The sequence below is a fragment of the Eubalaena glacialis genome, chromosome 5, assembly GCF_028564815.1.
Source record: "Eubalaena glacialis isolate mEubGla1 chromosome 5, mEubGla1.1.hap2.+ XY, whole genome shotgun sequence".
NCBI classification, from domain to species: Eukaryota; Metazoa; Chordata; class Mammalia; order Artiodactyla; family Balaenidae; genus Eubalaena; species Eubalaena glacialis.
In genome coordinates this window covers 36395191-36415848 of record NC_083720.1, presented here as the reverse complement: position 1 = coordinate 36415848, position 20658 = coordinate 36395191, and the positions used below count along the sequence as shown (strand labels likewise).

Genomic DNA, 20658 nt, shown 5'->3' with positions numbered 1-20658 from the left:
TTTCTGTGCGAGGGCTTTCTCTAGTTGTGGCAAGCGGGGGCCACTCTTCATCGCGGTGCGCGGGCCTCTCACTATTGCGGCCTCTCCCATTGCGGAGTACAGGCTCCAGACGCGCAGGCTCAGTAATTGTGGCTCACGGGCCCAGTCGCTCCGCAGCATGTGGGATCCTCCCAGACCAGGGCTCGAACCCGTGTGCCCTGCATTGGCAGGCAGATTCTCAACCACTGCGACACCAGGGAAGCTCCAGAGCTGCATCTTCCTTGATGCAACTTTCTTCAGCCTCCCTTCTTCAACCACTGATGTTCAACAGTAATGGTTACTTTCCAACAGCCTGTCACATGGTAATGCAAATATTTGCTTAACCATCTGTATTGTCAGTGGACTAAATTTCTTCAAGGCTAGGGACTGTATCTTTTTCACCCTGTGATCAGCTCATATTAAAAGTATATGAGTTATTTGTTTTCCAAATACAATATGAGTTCCACAAAGGCAGTACCTTTTGGTGCCTAGACCAATGATAAGTTCATAGTAGATGGTCTTTTAATATTCGCTGAATATGAATGGTAGGCTCTCAGTAATAATTCTGCCAGGCTCAAGAACATGTTTCTTATGAACAATAAATATATTTTGTCTTCTCTGGTCCTAATTTTGCTTTTCAGATCATTTTAGTATTGTCTGACCATATTACTGCTTTTTAACCTTCTTGCAAGTTTCCATTGCTGATTTTCATTACCATTCCTTCACAAACACTCATCACAATATTGAAACTCAGATCATTAGAGGTTAGCAACATTCCAACATTGATGGAGGAACAGAAGTGCCAGCTCTCTTTCCCCGACAGACACCGACTTAACAACAATATATGGACCGAAATACTTTTGTGAGAACTTCAGAAGCCCATTAAGAAATTGCAGTACCCTAGGTGAGGGCAAAGCTGAGGACAGCCACACTGAAGCGGGTGAGAAGAGCTGTTTTTGACCTGCTACTACGCCTCTCCCAGGCTAGCACAGCTTAGCCCCTGGCTCAGTTTCCCCATCATGGGGACTAGGGTGAAAGAAGAGAGTGGAAGATTCATCCAAAGTTCCAGCTTTTTGAGGGTTGCTTGAGTGACTGGCCACGCTCCCCTACTTGGAGTGCTGATGCAACCGGCACGGTTTGGCACCAGAGAGCCTGCCGTGCCATCAGAGGCTGGTGTGGCTCTGCCCAATCAGGACAAGGTGCCCAGCTCGAAGCTTCATCCTTGAGAGGGAGGAAGAAGAGTAGAGTGTGTGTCTGGCGTTCCAGCTTTTTGGATGGCTGCACAAGTGACTGGTTTGTGTTTCGCCTGACTTGGGGTGCTGATGTACTTTGGTTGCCTGAGGGCCAATGAGAAAAATGGACAGTGGGGTGGCTTCCTGCTGTAGCAACAAAGAACCTGCAGTACTGCAGACAGACACCAGAAGGAGGGAGAGGTTATGAGCTCCTGAAAAAGGCACTGGCAACCCTCTCGAGTAGGCAAGTCACACACACAAGCCCAGAGAAGTTGCAATCCCACCAAAAGGTTTCAGACGACCCCAGCATCTATACATGAGCTCATTGATGGCGCTCCCCTGTACGAAGCTAGAAGAGGTGGCTGTTTTTTCAAATGCATAAAACCCAGCAAAAAGTCAGGAGGCACACAAAGAAACATGGCCCATTCAAAGGAACAAAATAAATCTCCAGAAACCAGCTCCAAAGAAATGGCAATCTAAGAATTACCTATCAAAGAATTAAAAATAATAGTTTTAAACAAGCTCAATGATCTACAAGAGAATGCAGACAACTAAATGAAATCAGGAAAATGATGCACGAGCAAAATGAAAATATTAACAAATAAATAGAAACTATTAAAAAGAACCAAACAAAATCTGGCACTGAAGAATATAATAACCAAATTGAAAAATTCATTAGAGGGGTTCAGTAGCAGACTTGATCAAGCAGAAGAATCAACAAAGTGGAAGACAGGTCATTTGAAATTATCCAGTCAGAGAAGCAAAAAGAAAGAAAAAGGTGAGGAGAGCCTAAGGTACTTATGGGACACTAGCAAGTAGACCAGAAGAAGAGAGACGGGGACAAAGAGCTGATCTGAAGAAATCAATAATGGCCCCAAATTTCCCAAATCCAAGGAAGGAAATGGACATCCAAATTCAGAGAGTTAAGCGACATTCTGCTAGACTGGAAACCTGATGACTGATTATATTTTTAATGGCCTTTAAACTAGTTTTATTATTCAGGTGAATGTACCTACTAGACGTCGTAAAGAATCAAACCTGCAGTGCTGTTATAGTGTTCTGTTTGGGTAAGGGTGAAAAGGAGAAACAGGTCCCGGGCAGAAGATTATAGGAGGGGACACTTTCCCCTCAGCCCTAGTGAATTCCTGTGACAGTATGTTAAGATAAGGGAAAATATCCAATCCAGACTTTAGAATGATGGCTATGATGCAATTCATAATCTCTTCCTTTGAATAAATATTCTTACCAAAGAGCCAAGAATGCCTTGAAATCACTAACTCTGTTCTGAACCTTAAGCATCTTGCTGTTCTATGTGGTTTTTCAAAGTTATATGCTATAAAATATCAAATACTCTCTAAAACGTAGTTCATAACCTCTTGTAGGGTCAGAGACCCCTCTGGGAGTATGATAAAAGCAAGTATGGACCTTAGTACTCTAGAAAAATGAATCCGCACACAAAAGTTAACATTAAATTTCAGAGGTTTTACAGCCTACATGAGGTCCACCTTAGAATGCCTTACGTTATCTGTGGGGACCCCAGGTTTAGAAAACTTTGATGGAAACTCTGGTTGCTGTTTCCCCATGTCTAAAGTGAAAGGGTAGAATAAATCTATGTGGTTCTTCCAGTTGGGAATAAATGTGCAATCGAGTACAAAGTCTAATAACAAACCAACCAATTTAGGGTGCTTGTATAGGGAGTGGGGTGGTTGGTAAAACACTGAAAAGTGAGAAACGACTTTTGTAGCTTATTACAGCAAAAGGAAGATTAAAACTAGAGAATGAAGAGGTCGTATCACTTGCTATTCCTTAACAACCTAAGTGTGGAATGCATGTGTGTATTTTTAGAGCAAACTTCTGAAAGTCAACAAACCAGAAGAGAAGAGAGCCAAATATACCCTGAGTACCCCACCGAGAAACCATCAGTTAATATTACATGGTGCTGTCATTCAGAACTAAGCAAACGTTTATTGAATGTTTAAGGTACTAAAAAAAGGAGTCTGTAATTTTGTTAATTAAATGATGTTTCATATTAATTTATGAATCATGCTTTGGAATTCTCTAAGTCATATGTGGATAACTTTACATTAATAAAAAAGTATACATTTTATGTATACATGGAAAGATTGGAAATTTCCTTCAATAACTTTATTCTTTACAAAACATATAAATAAATAAAACTATTCAACTTCTAAAGGATTACCACATTCAAGAAGAAGGTATTGCTATCACCATTCTAAATTACGGGAATGAATCCCGTTCCTTCACCTTCCAATTCTACCGGCAAAGTGAAAACTGAACTGAAATTAAGTTGGACTGTGACATCATCGCCAGTGATAAACACAGGCATTTCCAAACATGGAACGCTGGGCCCCCAGAAAAGTGACAGAGAGGAATCTACTGAGTCTTGCACTCGGGCACATCTTTTCCAGAGGAGGCATGCCAAGGACCTGGCTGGGGATCCACAGTCTCTGCTCCAGCAATTTGTTCTTCTGAGAGGAAAAAAAAAAAAGAAAAAAAAATCAACAACAAAAGTAATCTTAGTAAAAACATACACAAATCCCAAATACAGCTAAAGTGAAAAGGATGTTTGGAGTAGATATAAGAAGAGATTTAAGACGAATGAAATAAAGCACTTAAACATGGTTCATTATTTTCCTTGTTAAAAAACTATATTTCACTTCAGCAGAGTTGAAGTTTTTTTTTTTTTAATAGATCTTTATTGGAGTATGATTGCTTCACAATAGTGTGTTAGTTTCAGAAGTTGAAGAAGTTTATTTCCCATTTTCTCATAAGATGAATTGTTAGAAAAACCATATTGTACATAAAACCAAGAAGTAATAAAGTCTTATTTGGAATTCATCAATTTGAGATTCAAAGTGAACCAAACACAGATTAACTCAGTTAGATTTTCTTTTGTCCTATTTTTAGGGAAAAAAAATGGTGAGCTGTACAAATACTATGTATTTTAGAGAATATTTAGCCATCTTTAAAAAGTTTTCTTTGAGCCTTTAAAAAGCACTTCAACTGCATCTATTTGTTTATAAACAATATTTATTGTCAAATTATTATACTCATGAAAGTAAATCTAGAATAACTGGTCTTGGAAATTATCTTAGGTGTTGAGATAATATAAATTTCCTTTTATAATTAAAATTTTTTTAGACTGATATTTTACTAATTCAAGCTGAGACTATGTCCTTTAATTCAGAATTGGTCAGTTTTTGATTTATATATCCCTCCGGACTACTCTTTTATTTTACTTAAAAATTGTACCAGAGAGATCCACGTATTGATAAAAAGACTTAAGCATTTTTATTTGAGGTTGGATTACTTCATATTATGCATGTGCCTTTGGCATTGTCAGATAAAAATCAAAAGGTGATTATAAAACTTTATCAGTTTTTGAATAGACCCTTCTAAAATAGTGTGTGTGTGTGTATACAGCAAAAGTTCTGCGGAAGTGTTAGCTAATGGAAGGTCCTCAAATGTTTGTTACATACTGTTCAATGAAGTGAATAGTTCAAGATTTTTTCCAAATTGCGTTGTTCCTTCCTATATCTCTAACAGCACTGTCAGAGTGCTGACGTGATCCAATTCTGACGTGTAGTTGATGAGAACGGACTGATTCCTTCTTTGTCACAAAGTAGAGTTCTCATAAACCCCGGTAACCTTTGCTCAGAGCTTTAAATGATCTCTGGCAGCTGCCTCTCTTAATGTACAGTTTTGTTGCTTTAGGTTTCTACAAGTGCATAAAAGCGTGTTTCTGAGAGGCAGATACACTGTCACAAAGGGCTGTGGCCATACACACGTGGGCACATGATAAATGCTATGTGGTGAGAAAGACTGAGAAACGCCATATTACAGAGCTTCTCCTGACATGTTCCCCACCTCTGTGTATAGCACCTCCGCAGAGCTGGGGGCGATCCCTGACTCCACCCCAGGCCATCCGATCAGGCACCTAGCACTGCTCATTTTGCCCCCAAATCTCTCCCATCTGTCCACGTCTCTCCATCTCCATTGCACCTGCCCAGGTTCATGCTGTCACCCTTGCCCAGGCAACTGTCAAACTCTTGCTCCTATGATTTGTTGGTTATCTAACAGCTGAGGTAATGTTTTCAAAGTTTACAAGTCATCACGTTCCCCTGCTATTGTTTAAAGTCTTCCAACGGCTTCCTCTATATGCCTACAGGATCAAGTTTAAATTCCTTTACACGATCTACAAAGTCCTGCATGTCTGGCTCTGAGCTCTCTCTTTGGCTTCACTGACTACGTCCACAGAAGCCTGTGTTCCTTGTGCTCTGGCCACTGCATATTTCTTTCAATCCTTCCCCTGACTGTGGTCCCTCCTACCCTGACTGCGGCTGTCACTGTTCCATCTGCCTGAAACGCTTTTCCCTCCCCTTTTTGTTAAGCTAACTCACATTAACCTCCTAGATCTCAGTTCCCTTTTTCAAGGAAGACTTCTGTAATATTTAAAAAACAACAACCTATTATAAGTCTCATAGCCTTTTGCACTCTAGAATTTTACCTTTTTTGGTCACTTGATTGCTGTCTATACCTGTTAGACTGTAAGCTCTAAGAGGGCAGGGACCATATCTGGTTTTGCTTATTAATGTACCATTAGGGTCTAATATGTGACACCGAGTTGAAATAAAAAAATTCTGTTGATTAAATGAATAAGTAAATGATACGAGTCTATGATCTGGCTTGTGTAAAATGAATATAATCCTATAGGAAATACTGGCCTATTGAATTGATAAGAAAGTCTTTTTCAGTAAAACTGGTTTTGTTTATAAGGTAGTATCTTTATGTCCTTGGGACAGTTGCTTGTCCATTCCAGGGAAAAGCTGAGGGTTTAAGAGGCAAACTTCACTTGGGGTTGTTTTCTTGTATCTCTAAAGAAATAATATCTTATTTTCACATTTGATTCGCTAAGCAATGACTCACAAATAGAATTTTTACATACCAAAGGAAAGAAAAAAAAAAAAGGCTTCACTTGGGGTAAAAAGTGACTACTGCACTTCAGAGCTGTGCTTTGGAGAAACTCTCTCCCACAGAAATAGCAATGAAGTCTGGGCACTGTGAGCCTGATCAACGCCATCCTCTGTCTACACCTGCCCTGTGGGGACCACATATTAAAGAGAGGTTCCAACAGTTATCTGCCCCCCATCCCTGCCCCATTTCCAAGCAACCAGTATATTTACCTACCTGGGCAAAGGCCTAAACTTGAGTTATCAAAATAGTGAACTGGAGGAGGTACTGGCAAAGACTTTGATCGGCTATCAAAAAACCAAGATTTTGGCGATTCCTTTGGCACAGGATCTTGTAAATTCCGTTCCTTGCACTGAGATGACATATATTGTCTCTTTTTAGAGGCTGTTCCAGTCACTTTAGGAGACTTTGGAGAATTCTCACAAGTTACTTCTTTGTGAGCCTCTCTTTTAAGGGTTCTCTCCTTCCACGTGTTGACCTCATTGGAAAGATGATGATTATTGCTTAAATGTGAGGGGTCAGGGTGGGGCAGCGGGGTGGAGGTGGAGAAAAAAGGAGACCATAAGACTGCAATTCCTGCAACGTACTCACGTTTAAGTTAAAAAAAATTGCTTTAAATTGTGGTAAAATATACATAACCTATAATTTACCATTTTATCATATTTACAGTTAAGTTTCAACATAATGCTTCCTGTTTGGACTGTTTCCACAGTTCAGAAAATGAAATGAGGTCAGTATAATTTAAGTAATTGTAATAAACCTCCATAATCATGGAGTTTTGAAAAGAAAGCTCAGAGCATGACATCAGGTTTTTAAACAAATCAGTGATATCGTCCAGAGGTTTATCTGTTGATAATTTGTGGCCATAATTTGATAAATCAGTCTGGGTAGATGATTCTAATGTACCTTTGTTATTTTAAAATAAATAATTCATGGTGCTTTTCTGGATTAGTTACAGTCTTGCTTCTCACAGGAAATGCCACCAGCATTTATCCAGTTTCTCCAGAGAGAAACCTGGGCAACCATCCTAGGGGCCCTTCTCTCCTTTACGTGAGCCAAGTCTGTTGATACAACCTCATACTTATTTCTCAAATTCGTTTCCTTATTTTTATCTGCATTGGCACCATTCCAGCCCATGCCAAAATTATCTTTTGCTTGGACAACAATAAACAGATTCCTAAATTGGGGCCTCCTATACTGTGATGCTATCTGATCTCAGCAGGCCTTGGCTTAAAATCCTCCAGTGGAGTTAATCCTTCCATTACATTTAGGATACCACCCAAACGTCCTCCCAATGACCTCTGGGGCCTGTGTAACCTGGACCAGTTACCTCTGGCATCTTGTCTTGCACCTCACTGTCTCAGTCTCTATGCCCTGGCCACAGTGGATGTCTTTCAGTTCCACCAGCTGGTCACTCTTCCTGACTCAAAGCCTGTGCACATGCTGTTCCCTCAGCCTAGAAGGCTTACCCACCTCTCCTTTCACCTGGCCTAATTTCTACTCATTTTTCACATCCAGTCTTAAAGATTAGTCTCTTGATCACCACCTCTCCCCATACCTAGATAAGGTTGGATCCCTCTGTGATATACCCTTTCATAATGTCCTATTTTTTGTTGTTGCTGTTTGCTTGATAGCACTCATTACAAAGGATTAGTTATTTGTGGAATTATTTATTTAATGCCTATTTTTCTCCTATTGTCTCATTGGTAGAGGTTAGCACAAGATTCTAGTCTTTGGTAGAAGCCAAATAATTAAATTTGTCAGAACTGTTTATAAAGTAAAACTAAGTAGGCTACGATAATGGACCTAAGGGGTTCCTCCTTGAGTAAGAGCCTCATTGACTTGGGTATATGGACTTGTGGTATATTTAAGCTGTTCCCTCAAAGATCTTTATTTACTTCCTAGTTCTCGGCTTAGTTAAAAATAGGTCAATTGATAGATAGCCAACATCTGGAATGGTGCTACCATATTCTTATGCCTTTTAAAAAAGACATATTTTATGAAACTTAAAAATTACTTTCTCCGTATGTGTGAAGGATTGCCAACTGCAAAAGCTATTTATGTATGTGTCTATATCATCCTCCCCCACATGTAAGACGTAAGTATAATTTCTATATCATGTGAGCAGATCTTACCTTAACAGCTCATTCTTTTGCTTTATTAGCTGTTCATTTTGCTGCTTTAACTTGGAAACTTCCTTTTCCAGCCGTATATACTCACTCTTCAGGATAAGAGCTTTCGTGCTTTGTACAATGCCACTGCCACCTCCACAGGTGAAGGGTTTATTTGAAGGCTGAGGATCAGCGTGTTCTGATACCACTGTGGGAGGCAAAAATACAGACAGGTGATAATTTTAGTAGTTCCAAATAAAGAAATAAAGAAAACATTATGAAAGGTAGTAAGTCACTATAAAAACCAACACACCACCATCTCCCTGGAAGTCATCCTTGCCCACCTCCTTCTCCCTTAACCTCACACGGCTATTTGGTCATCAATTCTAAACAGCTCTCGAATCCTCCTGCTTCTCTCCACCCACCAATTCCACTCTCATAATCCTGCGGAGATCGTTCACCATCACTGTAGTAGTAACAATCCTCCCCAGAGCTGTCCTCCATTGATCTATCTTCTATAGCAGTAGAATCACCTAGCGGGCTTCTTCCTACAGTGTGTGTGGGGTCTACCCCCGTCATTCAGTGCATCACAAGTATTCAACACATACCTGTTCACTAGATAAACCTTAGAATGATATTAGAGCATATATTATTCAGTATTCTACACTGTGTGTGTAAAAGTAATGTAAGGAACTGTTCTGTAAATTTTAGATAAAACTGCATACAAATGTGAGGTGCTTATGAAATAGAATAATCCACTGGATCACTGACGATTTATAAAAGGGGGGTAAGGTGTGTGTGGGGAAGATACTCAATGTCCATTTCCTTTTGAATTATTCTGAATTCAGGGACAATATGTACCTGAAAGTCACTTACAAATCAAGAGTAATTATCCTGACCCTTCTGTAACAACAAGGAATCCTCAGTTCTATTTTTATCCCTTGAAGTTTTCCAGATAGGAGCTGTGATCATCTTTAACACTATCTCTAATTCTTTTTTTTAGATGAGTGGACAATAATACACACAAATATCATCTTACATTTGCTTGACCTTTAGAACTTTCAGTGTGCTTGCACACACAACTTTTAGTTTGATCCTTATTATATACATTGTCTCCAGGATTTCACACAGCCGTTAAGTGAGGGCAATCAGTTCAGAGACCTGTCCCTGACTGCTAGTTCAATGCTTGTCTTACTATACAAAGCTGCCCCAAGTACTGTTCAGCATTTTCTCTTTTCAAATGAAATATAAGAGATAGAAATACAGAAAAAGGTATAGTTTGAGAGATATATATGCAGAAATTTGATCATTAAACTTGAAGACTGTTCCTAAGATAAATTTCAAAAAGTTTGCAAGTATGCATCAACTTTATATTTTCAGTATTAAGAACAAGTAGGATAATATTTAGTTAATTTTACTGTGAACTGATAATATTTTTACTGTGCACATGGTTACAATCTATTAAGACATGTGCTTGTATTTTTATTGGGAAGTGTACTTCTACCCTGATAGTTAAGTCATTCTTTTACAGTGCTGAAGATATCTTCACTAATAGGTAAAGATCTGATTATGCAAAAGTAAAATTTGTATTTTCTAAAAATCTATAATGGATAGACAGTTAAGATTACAGTAAACTAAGGAGATGCCACAGGATAAATATGACCCCAATGAATTCATTTTAAAAATAGTTTTTTCTTGGGGCTTCCCTGGCGGCACACTGGTTAAGAATCCGCCTGCCAATGCACGGGACACGGGTTCGAGACCTGGTCTGGGAAGATCCCACATGCCGCGGAGCAACTAAGCCTGTGCACCACAACTACTGAGCCTGCGCTCTAGAGCCTGTGAGCCTCAGCTACTGAGCCCACGTGCCACAACTACTGAAGCCCGCGCCTACAGCCCGTGCTCCACAACAAGAGAAACCACCGCAATGAGAAGCCCGCGCGCTGCAACCAGAGAAAAACCTGCATGCAGCAACAAAGACCCAACGCAGCCAAAAAAATAAAAAAATAAAAATAGTTCTTTCTAAATCAGTGATTAACTTAGCTTTATTTTTGACAATCATACCTGTAATAGCAGTCTTCAAGATATGTAAGTGTATTGAAGTAAAATGGAAAGATCGGGAAATATCAGCATTTTCTACTTACTTGAGGTATCTTGGGCCTGTTGATTTCTTCTAAGATTTTCTCTCAATAGCCTTATAACTTCTTTTTGATACTCCACAGTGGTTTTTGTCGAAGCGATTCTATTAAGAACAATAGAAATATGTAAAAGCCCAGAAATGAATTTTTAATGAAGGAATAAACACAACTGCTGTCAACAATTTTCTAATAAGACACATCACATAAACACAATGTCCTGGTAGCAGTAGATGAGCCCTCATGATACCCTCCTGGTATCATGCACCTCACAGCTATAACACCACCAAATTGGAAGTATTCTGTTTGGTTGCAGCAGCAATTTTTTTTAACATTGAGAAATCAATTCTTTTTAAATTTCTGGAAGCCCAATAGCTATGAACCGGATATTGTGTAAAATTATATCTGGGGGCACCATAAAATAAATAATTGGTCTGTTACCATGAGGTCCTAGAAATACCTTGAAGGTACAACAATGACCAGAGCATGAAAGCAAAAAGCAGCTTCCTTTCTACATTGTCAGGAAAGCAAACCCTGGCTGCAGCTCTAGTCTAAGGTGATACAGTCAAAGGTCAAATTCTACTCATTGTTCCCTGGTAGAGACATTTTGTGAACTGTTTGCTTAAGCATTAATCAGCAATGATAAATCAGCAATGATACTCTGCTTTTCTTAGAGGCTGACAGTATCTGCCAATTCGATTCTATAAGTAAAATTGCTTTTTATAATGAAGATCTTAATAGACCTAAGTTTCACTTCTTATCACCGGAAGCCTGGTTAGAACGAATGAAGATTCAGAGTGCTACATTTTAGGCAAAATTAGATATCATCATTAAATATTTATTAAAGATTTATAGGAAGAATTAAAAGTGTTAGGAGCCAGAAGGTATCTTAAAAAATCCTTTAATATAAACCTATCCTTTTATTGATTATGAATGTGAGGCCCAGAGAGATTTAACAGCTTGTGTAAGGTGATATATTCATTAGAGGCAACATATTTCTAATTTAGTTTCCCTGACACTGGCTAATGTTCTTTTCATTATGCTATACCACAAAGAACTTGAGGCATGCTATTAGGTATATAGTACTATATATAAATAAATCAATAAAAAGAGGATATGCTGTTGGGCATTAGGTATTATAATTTAAAAGGAAATACAACTTTTTCATAAAAACACAATGGGAAGAACAAATAAAGTTAAGAGAACCAACAGAGACCTTAGTCAAACTGCTAAATACACCACAGGTTCTTAACATTTACTTTCAAGCATAAAAAGGATATTTTAAAGCTATATATATATGATTGAGAAAGAAGCATCCAAAGACATAGTGTGTTAGTAATCAGAATTGTGCTTATTTTAAAAACTTTGCATATGTAATGAGAATTTAATAGATTTAAAATCTGTGAATGTTTGTATTTATTTTTTTAAAAAGCAATAACAATATTTTCATATATTTTAAGAAGTTAACTAATGCAAAGAAATTTATATAGTTTTGAAAGGAAATTTAAGCTTTTAAAGTCATGTTCAATTAAGGCAAAGACATACTCCTTTTCAAAATCCTTGGCATTTTTCATCTTTTCTAGGTCTATTTTCACCAGCTTCGTTTTGAGCTCTTCAATTTCTTCTTTATAGGGCTTAGCTCCTAAAGCAACTTTGTCCTAAATTTTTTAGTGAAAAGAAAAATAAAATAATTTTAGAGCAGTTCTGAAGAGTTGTTAACTGCCTTGATCTGGTAGAAACATTTTAAAACAGCAATCTTCAAATATATGAAAAGCAGGGAAGGCACACATTTTAACACTGAAATGAATAACAAATAGATGTATGATGTGAAGTATAATTTGAAGCTCTTGGAAGCTAATACGTACTTAAAGAACATATGACTTTTGTTTCTTAGAACAATTTTTTTCCCAATTTAAAAACAATCTACCTAAACAAATGAAACAAAGGTTGAAAACAATGAAATGGGCAGACGAAGGTTAATCAGGAAAATGAAAGAAAAAGATGTCAGAACAGCAATATAAATATCACACTAGAACTGAATTTAAGGCACAAAGTATTATGTAGCATTGCTGAGGATATTTTGTAGTCAAAGATGGTTCAATCCAGTGATATATCTACTTTCTACTCAGAGAAATAAAAATCCATATATAAATCTTTTTTTTTTTAATGAATAGATTTCATTTTCAAAGTAATTTTAGGCTTACGGAAAAATTGAGCAGAGAGTACACAGAGTTCTCATATACTGTGCCCTCCCCCTGCCCCAACTTTCCTGTTATAACATAACATGTTAATGTGGTATATTTGTTACAAATGATGAGCCAATACTGATACATTACTATTAACTAAAGTTCATAGTTTACATTAGGGTTTATTTTTTGTATTGTATATTCTATGGGTTTTAACACTTGTATAATGATGTGTGTTCATCGTTACTCTATCACACAGAATAGTTTCACTGCCCTAAAAACCCCCTGCACTCCACCTATCCATCCTTCTTCCCTCCCTCCCCTTAAACTGTTGGCAATTACTGATCTTTTTACTGTTTCCCTAGTTTTGCCTTTTCCAGAATGTCATATGGCTGGAATCATCCAGTATGTAGCCTTTTCGGATTGGTTTATTTTAATTAACAATACGCATTTAAGATTCCTCCACGTCTTTCTGTGGCTTGAGAGCTCACTTCTTATTACTGCTGAATAAATTGCTCTTTTTATTGCTGTACCACAGCCACACAGTGGAATACTATTAGATATTGAATACAAAAATAAACCCATCTAAATAGGAACACAGAGAGCTCTCTATTCCTCTAGGCTTTCCCACTCCAACCCCCATAAAAACATCTGTACACACACAATGACTAGCAAAGACTAAAAAGATGCAAAGCTTCTAAAAATGACAGATGCTTAGCTTAAGGAGGCTGATGACTGGGTCAGAGGAACCCACTGTTTGCTCCGTCAGAGCACCAGTTCAATACCCAGGCCTTCTGGACCAGACACTGATATCAGGGACTCCCTGGGCATGTGTCTGGCTGAAGTGGTGTCAGTTTCCTAAGAAACTGCCAAACTTTCCTGCAAAGTAGCTGTACTATTTGCATTCTGCCATAATGACTGAGTGTTCCTGTTGCTCCACATCCTCATCAGCATCAAGTGTTGTCAGTGTTTTGAATTTTGGCTGTTACGGTATTTAGAGATACCATAGGTGTGTAGTGTTATTCTTGTCATTTTGATTTTCAATTCTGTAATGACATGATGTTGAGCATCTTTTCTGATGTTTATTTGCCATGTGTCTGTCTTCTCTGGTGGGGTGTCTATTCAGATTTGTGGCCTGTTTTTTTTTTTTTTTAATTAATTAATTAATTAATTTATGGCTGCGTTGGGTCTTTGTTTCTGTGCGAGGGCTTTCTCTAGTTGTGGCAAGCGGGGACCACTCTTCATCGCGGTGCGCGGGCCTCTCACTATCGCGGCCTCTCTTGTTGCGGAGCACAGGCTCCAGACGCGCAGGCTCAGTAATTGTGGCTCACGGGCCCAGTTGCTCCGCGGCATGTGGGATCTTCCCAGACCAGGGCTCGAACCCGTGTCCCCTGCATTGGCAGGCAGACTCTCAACCACTGCGCCACCAGGGAAGCCCGATCATCTATATTTTAGATGGATTCTCTTAAGAAACTTTCCTTGTTCTACCAGAAAAAGAATTCCTTTGAGAGTATGAATTAAATTACATCAAATTTAGAAATTAATTTGGGAAAAACTGATGGATGTACAGTATTTAGGTTCCAAAACAGGAAATGGCAAGTTTCAAATCTTAAACCACACGTTCTCCTATATTACTCTTTGAAGTTTTGTTGTGCCTTTCATATATGTTTTCCTCATCTTTTGTTTAGTCTTCAAACACTTTATTTTAGATTCTGTGGCCATTATAAGATTTTTTTCCTATTGTGTAGGATGTCCATAAAGTTCTAGTGCAGTTTAAATTTTTAACAAATTCACTGCTATTTGACATAAACAATTTGTAAAGATACAACAGAGGAAAAATATAAAGATTTAAATGAAATTGTTAATGATTCATTTGTTCAAACTACTTTCTTCCATATTCCATTAATAAACCCTACATTATATTGGGTAGGTATTTTCAAATAGTGGTAAATAGTTTTTTTATTTTTTTATTTTGCCAACTCTTGAGTTACATGCAAAAGACTGCATTTTATAGAATATTTATATAATACACAGAAACACATTTTTCAAAAATTTAAACTGTACAAAGATTTTTATGGATACCCTGTATTTTGCTTTCTTTCCCCAAGGGTGCTGTACAAGACCCTCCAGACCCCGCTATATTATCTAAATGGTTACTTCTGGTATGCAGGAAAGATACTTGTCTCTCCATAATATAGGTATCAATCTATACTGAATGTGAAGTTTGCTGCTCACTCCCTCTTTCTTTATACCCTTTCTTCACTTATATGAGAAAATTAGAACCACTCTCTCTTGCCCCCCACCTGCCCCTTTCTTTTTTACTCACGCCTGCTCCATCGCAGTATCTTTTAGTTACTCCACATCTCTTCTCCGTATGTTCATGCTCCCATCTAGTCTCATGACTTTTATATGCTGACAATTCCCCAAACTTACACCTCAAGTTTAGATCTCTCTCTCTCTCTCTCTCTCAGAGTCACATATCCAACTGCCTAAGACATATCTCAGCTTGGGTGTCCCCAATAGGCATTTCAAATTCAACGTGCTCAAAACTGAACTCTAAGTCTGCTCCCATGTTTTCAAACTTGCTCTTCTGGCAGTCTTTTCTATCTCCATAAATGGCAAGTCCTTCTTCCAGTTGCTCAGGCCAAAAACTAGGGAAATCATCTCTGACTCCAAGAAATATGAGAGGAAGAGATGTGTGCCACTTCTGGGCCAGAGCCTTTGAGAGTAGAGATTTTAAGATATTTTAGCTTCTCCATCTTGTCCCTTTCCTGTGAGCCCAAGCATGGACAGCTTACAACCTGGCTTTAACCACTAAGATGAAAACAGCATCCAAGGGCGTGGTAGAGAAACAAGATGGGAGAAATGTGGGCCTCTGATTGATCATGTGGAATGAAGCCACCCCCCAACCTGGAACTCAGGCTTCTATATGAGTTAGAGAAATAACCTTCCATCTTATTTGAGCCATTGCATTTTTGGTTCCCTTTGCTGTAGCAGCTAGCATGTCACACGAACACACCCTTCTGTATTCTATCTTCAAAGGGCGATTTAAAAAAAATTAAGTAAGACCATAATATCCTTTAGCCAAAATCCTCTGATGATTTCCCATCTCACCCAGAATAAAAACCAAAGTAGTCTGCAAGACCCTTTATGAGTTGATTCTCTGCTACTTCTCACCTCATTTCCCACCTCTATTCTCTTGCTCACTCTGCTCAGGAGACAATGGCTTTCTTGTGGTTTCTTAAACATGTCTAGACTGTTTCTGTGTTGAAGCCTTTGTGTTTGCTATTTCCTTTGCCTAGAAGGCCCTTTCCCTACTACATCACTCACCCCATCACTTCATGCCACCTTAAAGGTGTGGCTCTCCTCAATGCCCTTTATAAAGTCACATCTCTTTCCCTTATACCCCAACTCTCACTCAGTATCCATGTACCCTTGTCTGGCTTAATTTTTTTCCATTGCACTTTTCACCATTTGACACACATATATACTTCATTATTTTCTGTCTTCCTGAACAAGAACATAAACTCCTTGAAGGAAGGGAGAAACTTCTATTTTTTTTTCCCCATTGCTGTATACATGGCATCTAGAACAATGACCAACACACAGCAGGTACCCAAAAATATTTGTTGAAAGAATAAAAATGTGGTCATTTAATTATTTGAAATATTAAAAAATTACTATCAAAAATTCTAAAGCCTCACAGTTGATTTTCTTGGTTTTTAGCTATACCAACAATTGTTGAAAAACAAAACTGAGATTATTTTCTCTTGCCTCTCGGTTTCATGTCTCACTGAATGAACCAGAATGTTAAATAACGGAAAGAACAGACATCCTTGACTTATTCCTAATTTTAACTGCAATGAAGAGACACTGGAGCAGGAATAGCACAAATACTTATTAGGGCTGGACTCAAGTAGCAGAAGTGTGAGAAGTGTCTGGGCTAAAACAAAAGGGAGTGGTAAGGATATGATGAATGAGGGTGCAAACTGTGTAATGGCATTCATGGTCAAAAAGATTTATACTACTGCTCTTTATAAAGAAAATAGGTCAGAGTCAGCCGAAAGGCTGGGACTCAATAACAAGGGATTAAGCAGAAGAAAAGAGAATTTTAAAATGCACTTATCTAATAAAGAATGTTAAATATTTAGATAGGAAGCCTTTTTTTGAAAAATAAAAAAATATACATTTTAAACTATAAAGAATAATACTTATATCTCTTAAAAATAATTTTTCTAGGAAGATGAAAATCATTATCTTGAATGAAAATATACTCTTGCATTTCATTTCTAAGTTGTCACTTGCTTTTTAAAAGTTTGAGTACTGAACTTCAGATATTCATAGATAACAGGAAGTTGAAGTAAAAGTTGAGTCCTAGATTATCTGTCAAATTCAACAGTAAAAGAAAATTAAAAAACCAAACCCTTTTATTTATAAAATGAGTTTGTTAAATTACCTGAAGTACTTGGATCATTTCTTTTGTTTTTTCAAGGCAATCATTTGATTCATTAACTTGCCCTTGAAGTTTTGCTATTATGTCATTAGTCATCTCAAGTTCTTTCTGCATCTTTATAATCTTGCCTTCCTTATGCATAGCGCTTTCTTTAGCTTCATGGAGTGACATTTCCAGCTCTTGAGTTTTCTATTAGAAAAAGTACACATGTTTAAGGTCTGCCATATAGACAGAGTCATAGTATATAAGTTTAAGACAAAAATAATCATATATAGGAATTAATTTTCACAGATTTCACTAACAAAGGATAGAAAAGAAGAGAAGCCAATGTCACTCAATTTACACACGTATTTTTTTTTATTTATAAGCTGATGTCTTTTGGATTAAAAAATGCCCACATTTTACATTATAAGGTTTAGCATTTATTTACTAGTTAGCATGGTGCCAAGCATATTAAATAGGTACTCACATTTTAAATTAATACCACTTAGAGAAAGTACATTTGATAATTAGCTCTTTAAAGTAATACATGTCTTTTCCTTTATTTTTATTACCTACTTTTTAACTTGAAAAATACAAGCATATGGAAAAATTCAGAGGCATTTGATGAAGAGTAAGTTTCCCCACCTCAGAACCCTAGCTGACCCTGAATGAAGCAATGACTAAACTCTTTCAGGTGTATCCTTCCAGAAGTTTTCTATGTGTATCTAAGCGTAAGTGAATATTCAGTTCATAAAAACGGTCATACACACAGTAGGAAATAAATATATAGTTACTAAATATATAGTATACTAAATATATAGTTCTGCATTTAAAAAAAAATCTAATAATATATTTTCCAGATCTTTCCATCATCGATACACATAGATCTCTCATATTTGTTTTCATGGATACATACATCCTGTTTCACGGAGATCATCCACTAATGAACACTTAGGTTATTTCCAGTTTTTTCCAAGTACAAAAATACTGGAATTTAAATACCTGAATTTGTTCATATTTATAAGATTATTCACATACATATATATATGCAGGTTTTCCTGGAAAATGTATTTTTTGACCTACTCAGAATTTATTTTTGTTTCATGAGTGGGGTAGAAATCCAGACTTTTTTTCCAGATAGCTAGATGGTTGCTCTGAATCAAACATTAAGTAAATCGTCTTTTCCCCACTGAGCTGGCTGTTACCATCATCATATACTAAATTCTCATACTTATCTGAGTATGATGCTGAACTCTGTTCTGCTCCAATGCTCTGTTTACCTATTTCTGCGTCGTTACCAAACTACTCTAGTTATCTGTTCCTGTATCATCACCAAACTACTCTAATTTGGCATAATTACCAAACTAATAGCATATTATTTCTTATCTGATAGGGCACTTCCTGGGTCACTAAGGATGTAATCTCCCTCTGCTTCTTTATCTTATTGCTTTGGTAGATGGGTTTCAAATTTATGCTATTTTATCTCTGCCAGCTGACTGAGGTAGTGTAGTGCAGCAGATCAATCAATAGTATACTAGTGACCTTCTAGTTTCCACTGGTAATGATTAAACTAGTGGTTGATGTTTTATTATAAGTATTTATTTTGGTAAAAATGATAAGTTATAAGTTATATAAGTATATAAGTGTATAAATTATATACACCCTTGGGTGCCCTACTAAGTCATTTTGTGTGCTAACAAAATAAAATAGCATGTTCTCTTTACAGAGTCCCACGTAAGGGTAGTTAACGAAGTAATTGAACTATTCAAATAACATACTGATTCTTGGATACAGGTTAATCCGCTTAAGAAATCTGTTATATTTTTGGCCTCTTCCATTTTGATCTTGATTATAACATTAACCAGTATGAAAGACACTGATGATAATTAGAGAAAAACTAAATTGCTCTTTCCCCCTAAACTAGTTCTGTATACAGACACAGATTATATTTTAATAGAAAGTCACATGATTTAGGAAACTTACACTGTATGGTAATAATACTTTAAGTGTCTGTATCTAGTAATCAAATTAAACTATGAGTTACTTCTGTTTTATAATCCAAAGGGAAGTTCTTTTATAATGTCTAGCTTCATATTTAGTTGAGTGATAGCCACGATAGAACTATATTTAAAAAACAAGCCCATCACATGGACACAAAGATGGTCCATGTTCCTTAACACATTCAATACTATAATTTTGCTCTGAAATGTTATATAAGATATTAAATGCATTTTTAAGTCTTTGATGAAGCTGCAAATTGAAAAACATAAGAAAGTACATACCTCTATGGCTTGTTGTGTAGCTCTTGATGTAACATGAAGATTCTTATTGTCTTGTGTAGTAGGATTAACAAGGGCACCAGAGGTCAGGGAGATCTTCAAAGTTCGGTAGTTTTTAAACAGTTTTTCATTGTTCTCTTTCATTGATTTCAGATCATGTTCCCATTCTTTGGCTATGGTGGCATTTCTTTCTTCGAATTCTGTTGATTCATTCATTATAGCCTATTGGATAGTAAAAACACCATTATAGCTCTAAGATGAATTACATTAAAAAAAAACCCACTATGAAAATAATAGATTTCTAGGACAAGGCATATGCCGAAATTATTCAGAATATTCCAGAACAGCACTTTAAAAGAATGTGAACACTCTTTGTGGTTTGTGTCAGTTCCTGAAATTTCAAACGATGTTGGATGTTGGTGATGAGAATAAAAGAATAAAGGCTGGAGAGCATTCGTATTGATTTGCAAGATGATAATCTTACCTTATTAGATCAGTACTAATGTATGAAGAAGAATCTGAAGAATTGTGCAGGTTAAAGTTATTATGTATGTTATGACACATATCATGTCATATATAAACATTAACTGACATCTAATAGCAGAGCATAACCAATAAACTTAACAACAAGCTATTTTCATTCCAAACCTCAGTAGTTCCAGGGAAAATCATTCACTGACTTTTGGTAATTAATCTGAAAACCTTGTGCAGGGAATAATGATCAACCAATGTCTTCTTTTACATCAAAGCCTAACTAACTCTGAAATTACTCATATCATCTTTTTACTTCCTAATTCCTAAGGGATGTACTTTTTTGCTCTCATCATGGATGCCTTATTGGTCTTACCTATAAATTTCTTTGTGGTTTTACGGCAATTCTGTTAGACTTGGATCCTAAATTAGCTGTGTTCTTGCTGGCATCCTGGACCCTCCATGGCTCTAGACTATGGACCTCCCACCATACAGAATTACCAGTTCCTTCTTTCAGGGTGCTGGAAGAAGCCACATATCCATGCTGATCCCCACAGCAGGAATCCCTACTTTCTTTTCTTTTCCTTTTTATTGAAGTATAATTGATTTACAATGTTGTGTTAGTTTCAGGTGTACAACAAAGTGATTCAGTTACACATACATACGTATCTTTTTTTTCATATTCTTTTCCCTTATAGGTTATTACAAAATATTGAGTATAGTTCCCTGTGCTAAACAGTAGGACCTTGTTGAAGGAATCCCTACTTTCTAATCACAACTGGGCCCTCAACATTACAGA

At 37.1% G+C, this 20658-nt stretch overlaps 1 protein-coding gene across 2 annotated transcripts in view; it reads right to left on the bottom strand.

Annotated features, from left to right (window-relative positions):
* Positions 1–3486: 3486 nt before the first annotated feature.
* Positions 3487–20658, bottom strand: part of CENPE (centromere protein E) — a 72397-nt gene continuing 55225 nt past the window's right edge. For both annotated transcript variants that reach the window (XM_061191199.1, XM_061191200.1), the window contains 7 exons: positions 19392–19610; positions 17131–17316; positions 12034–12146; positions 10498–10595; positions 8378–8561; positions 6459–6745; positions 3487–3739 (listed from right to left, as the gene is read on the bottom strand). In XM_061191199.1, the coding sequence (XP_061047182.1) occupies positions 3645–3739; positions 6459–6745; positions 8378–8561; positions 10498–10595; positions 12034–12146; positions 17131–17316; positions 19392–19610 (1182 nt within the window). In that variant the 3' untranslated portion in view covers positions 3487–3644. The remainder of the gene's footprint in view (positions 3740–6458; positions 6746–8377; positions 8562–10497; positions 10596–12033; positions 12147–17130; positions 17317–19391; positions 19611–20658) is intronic.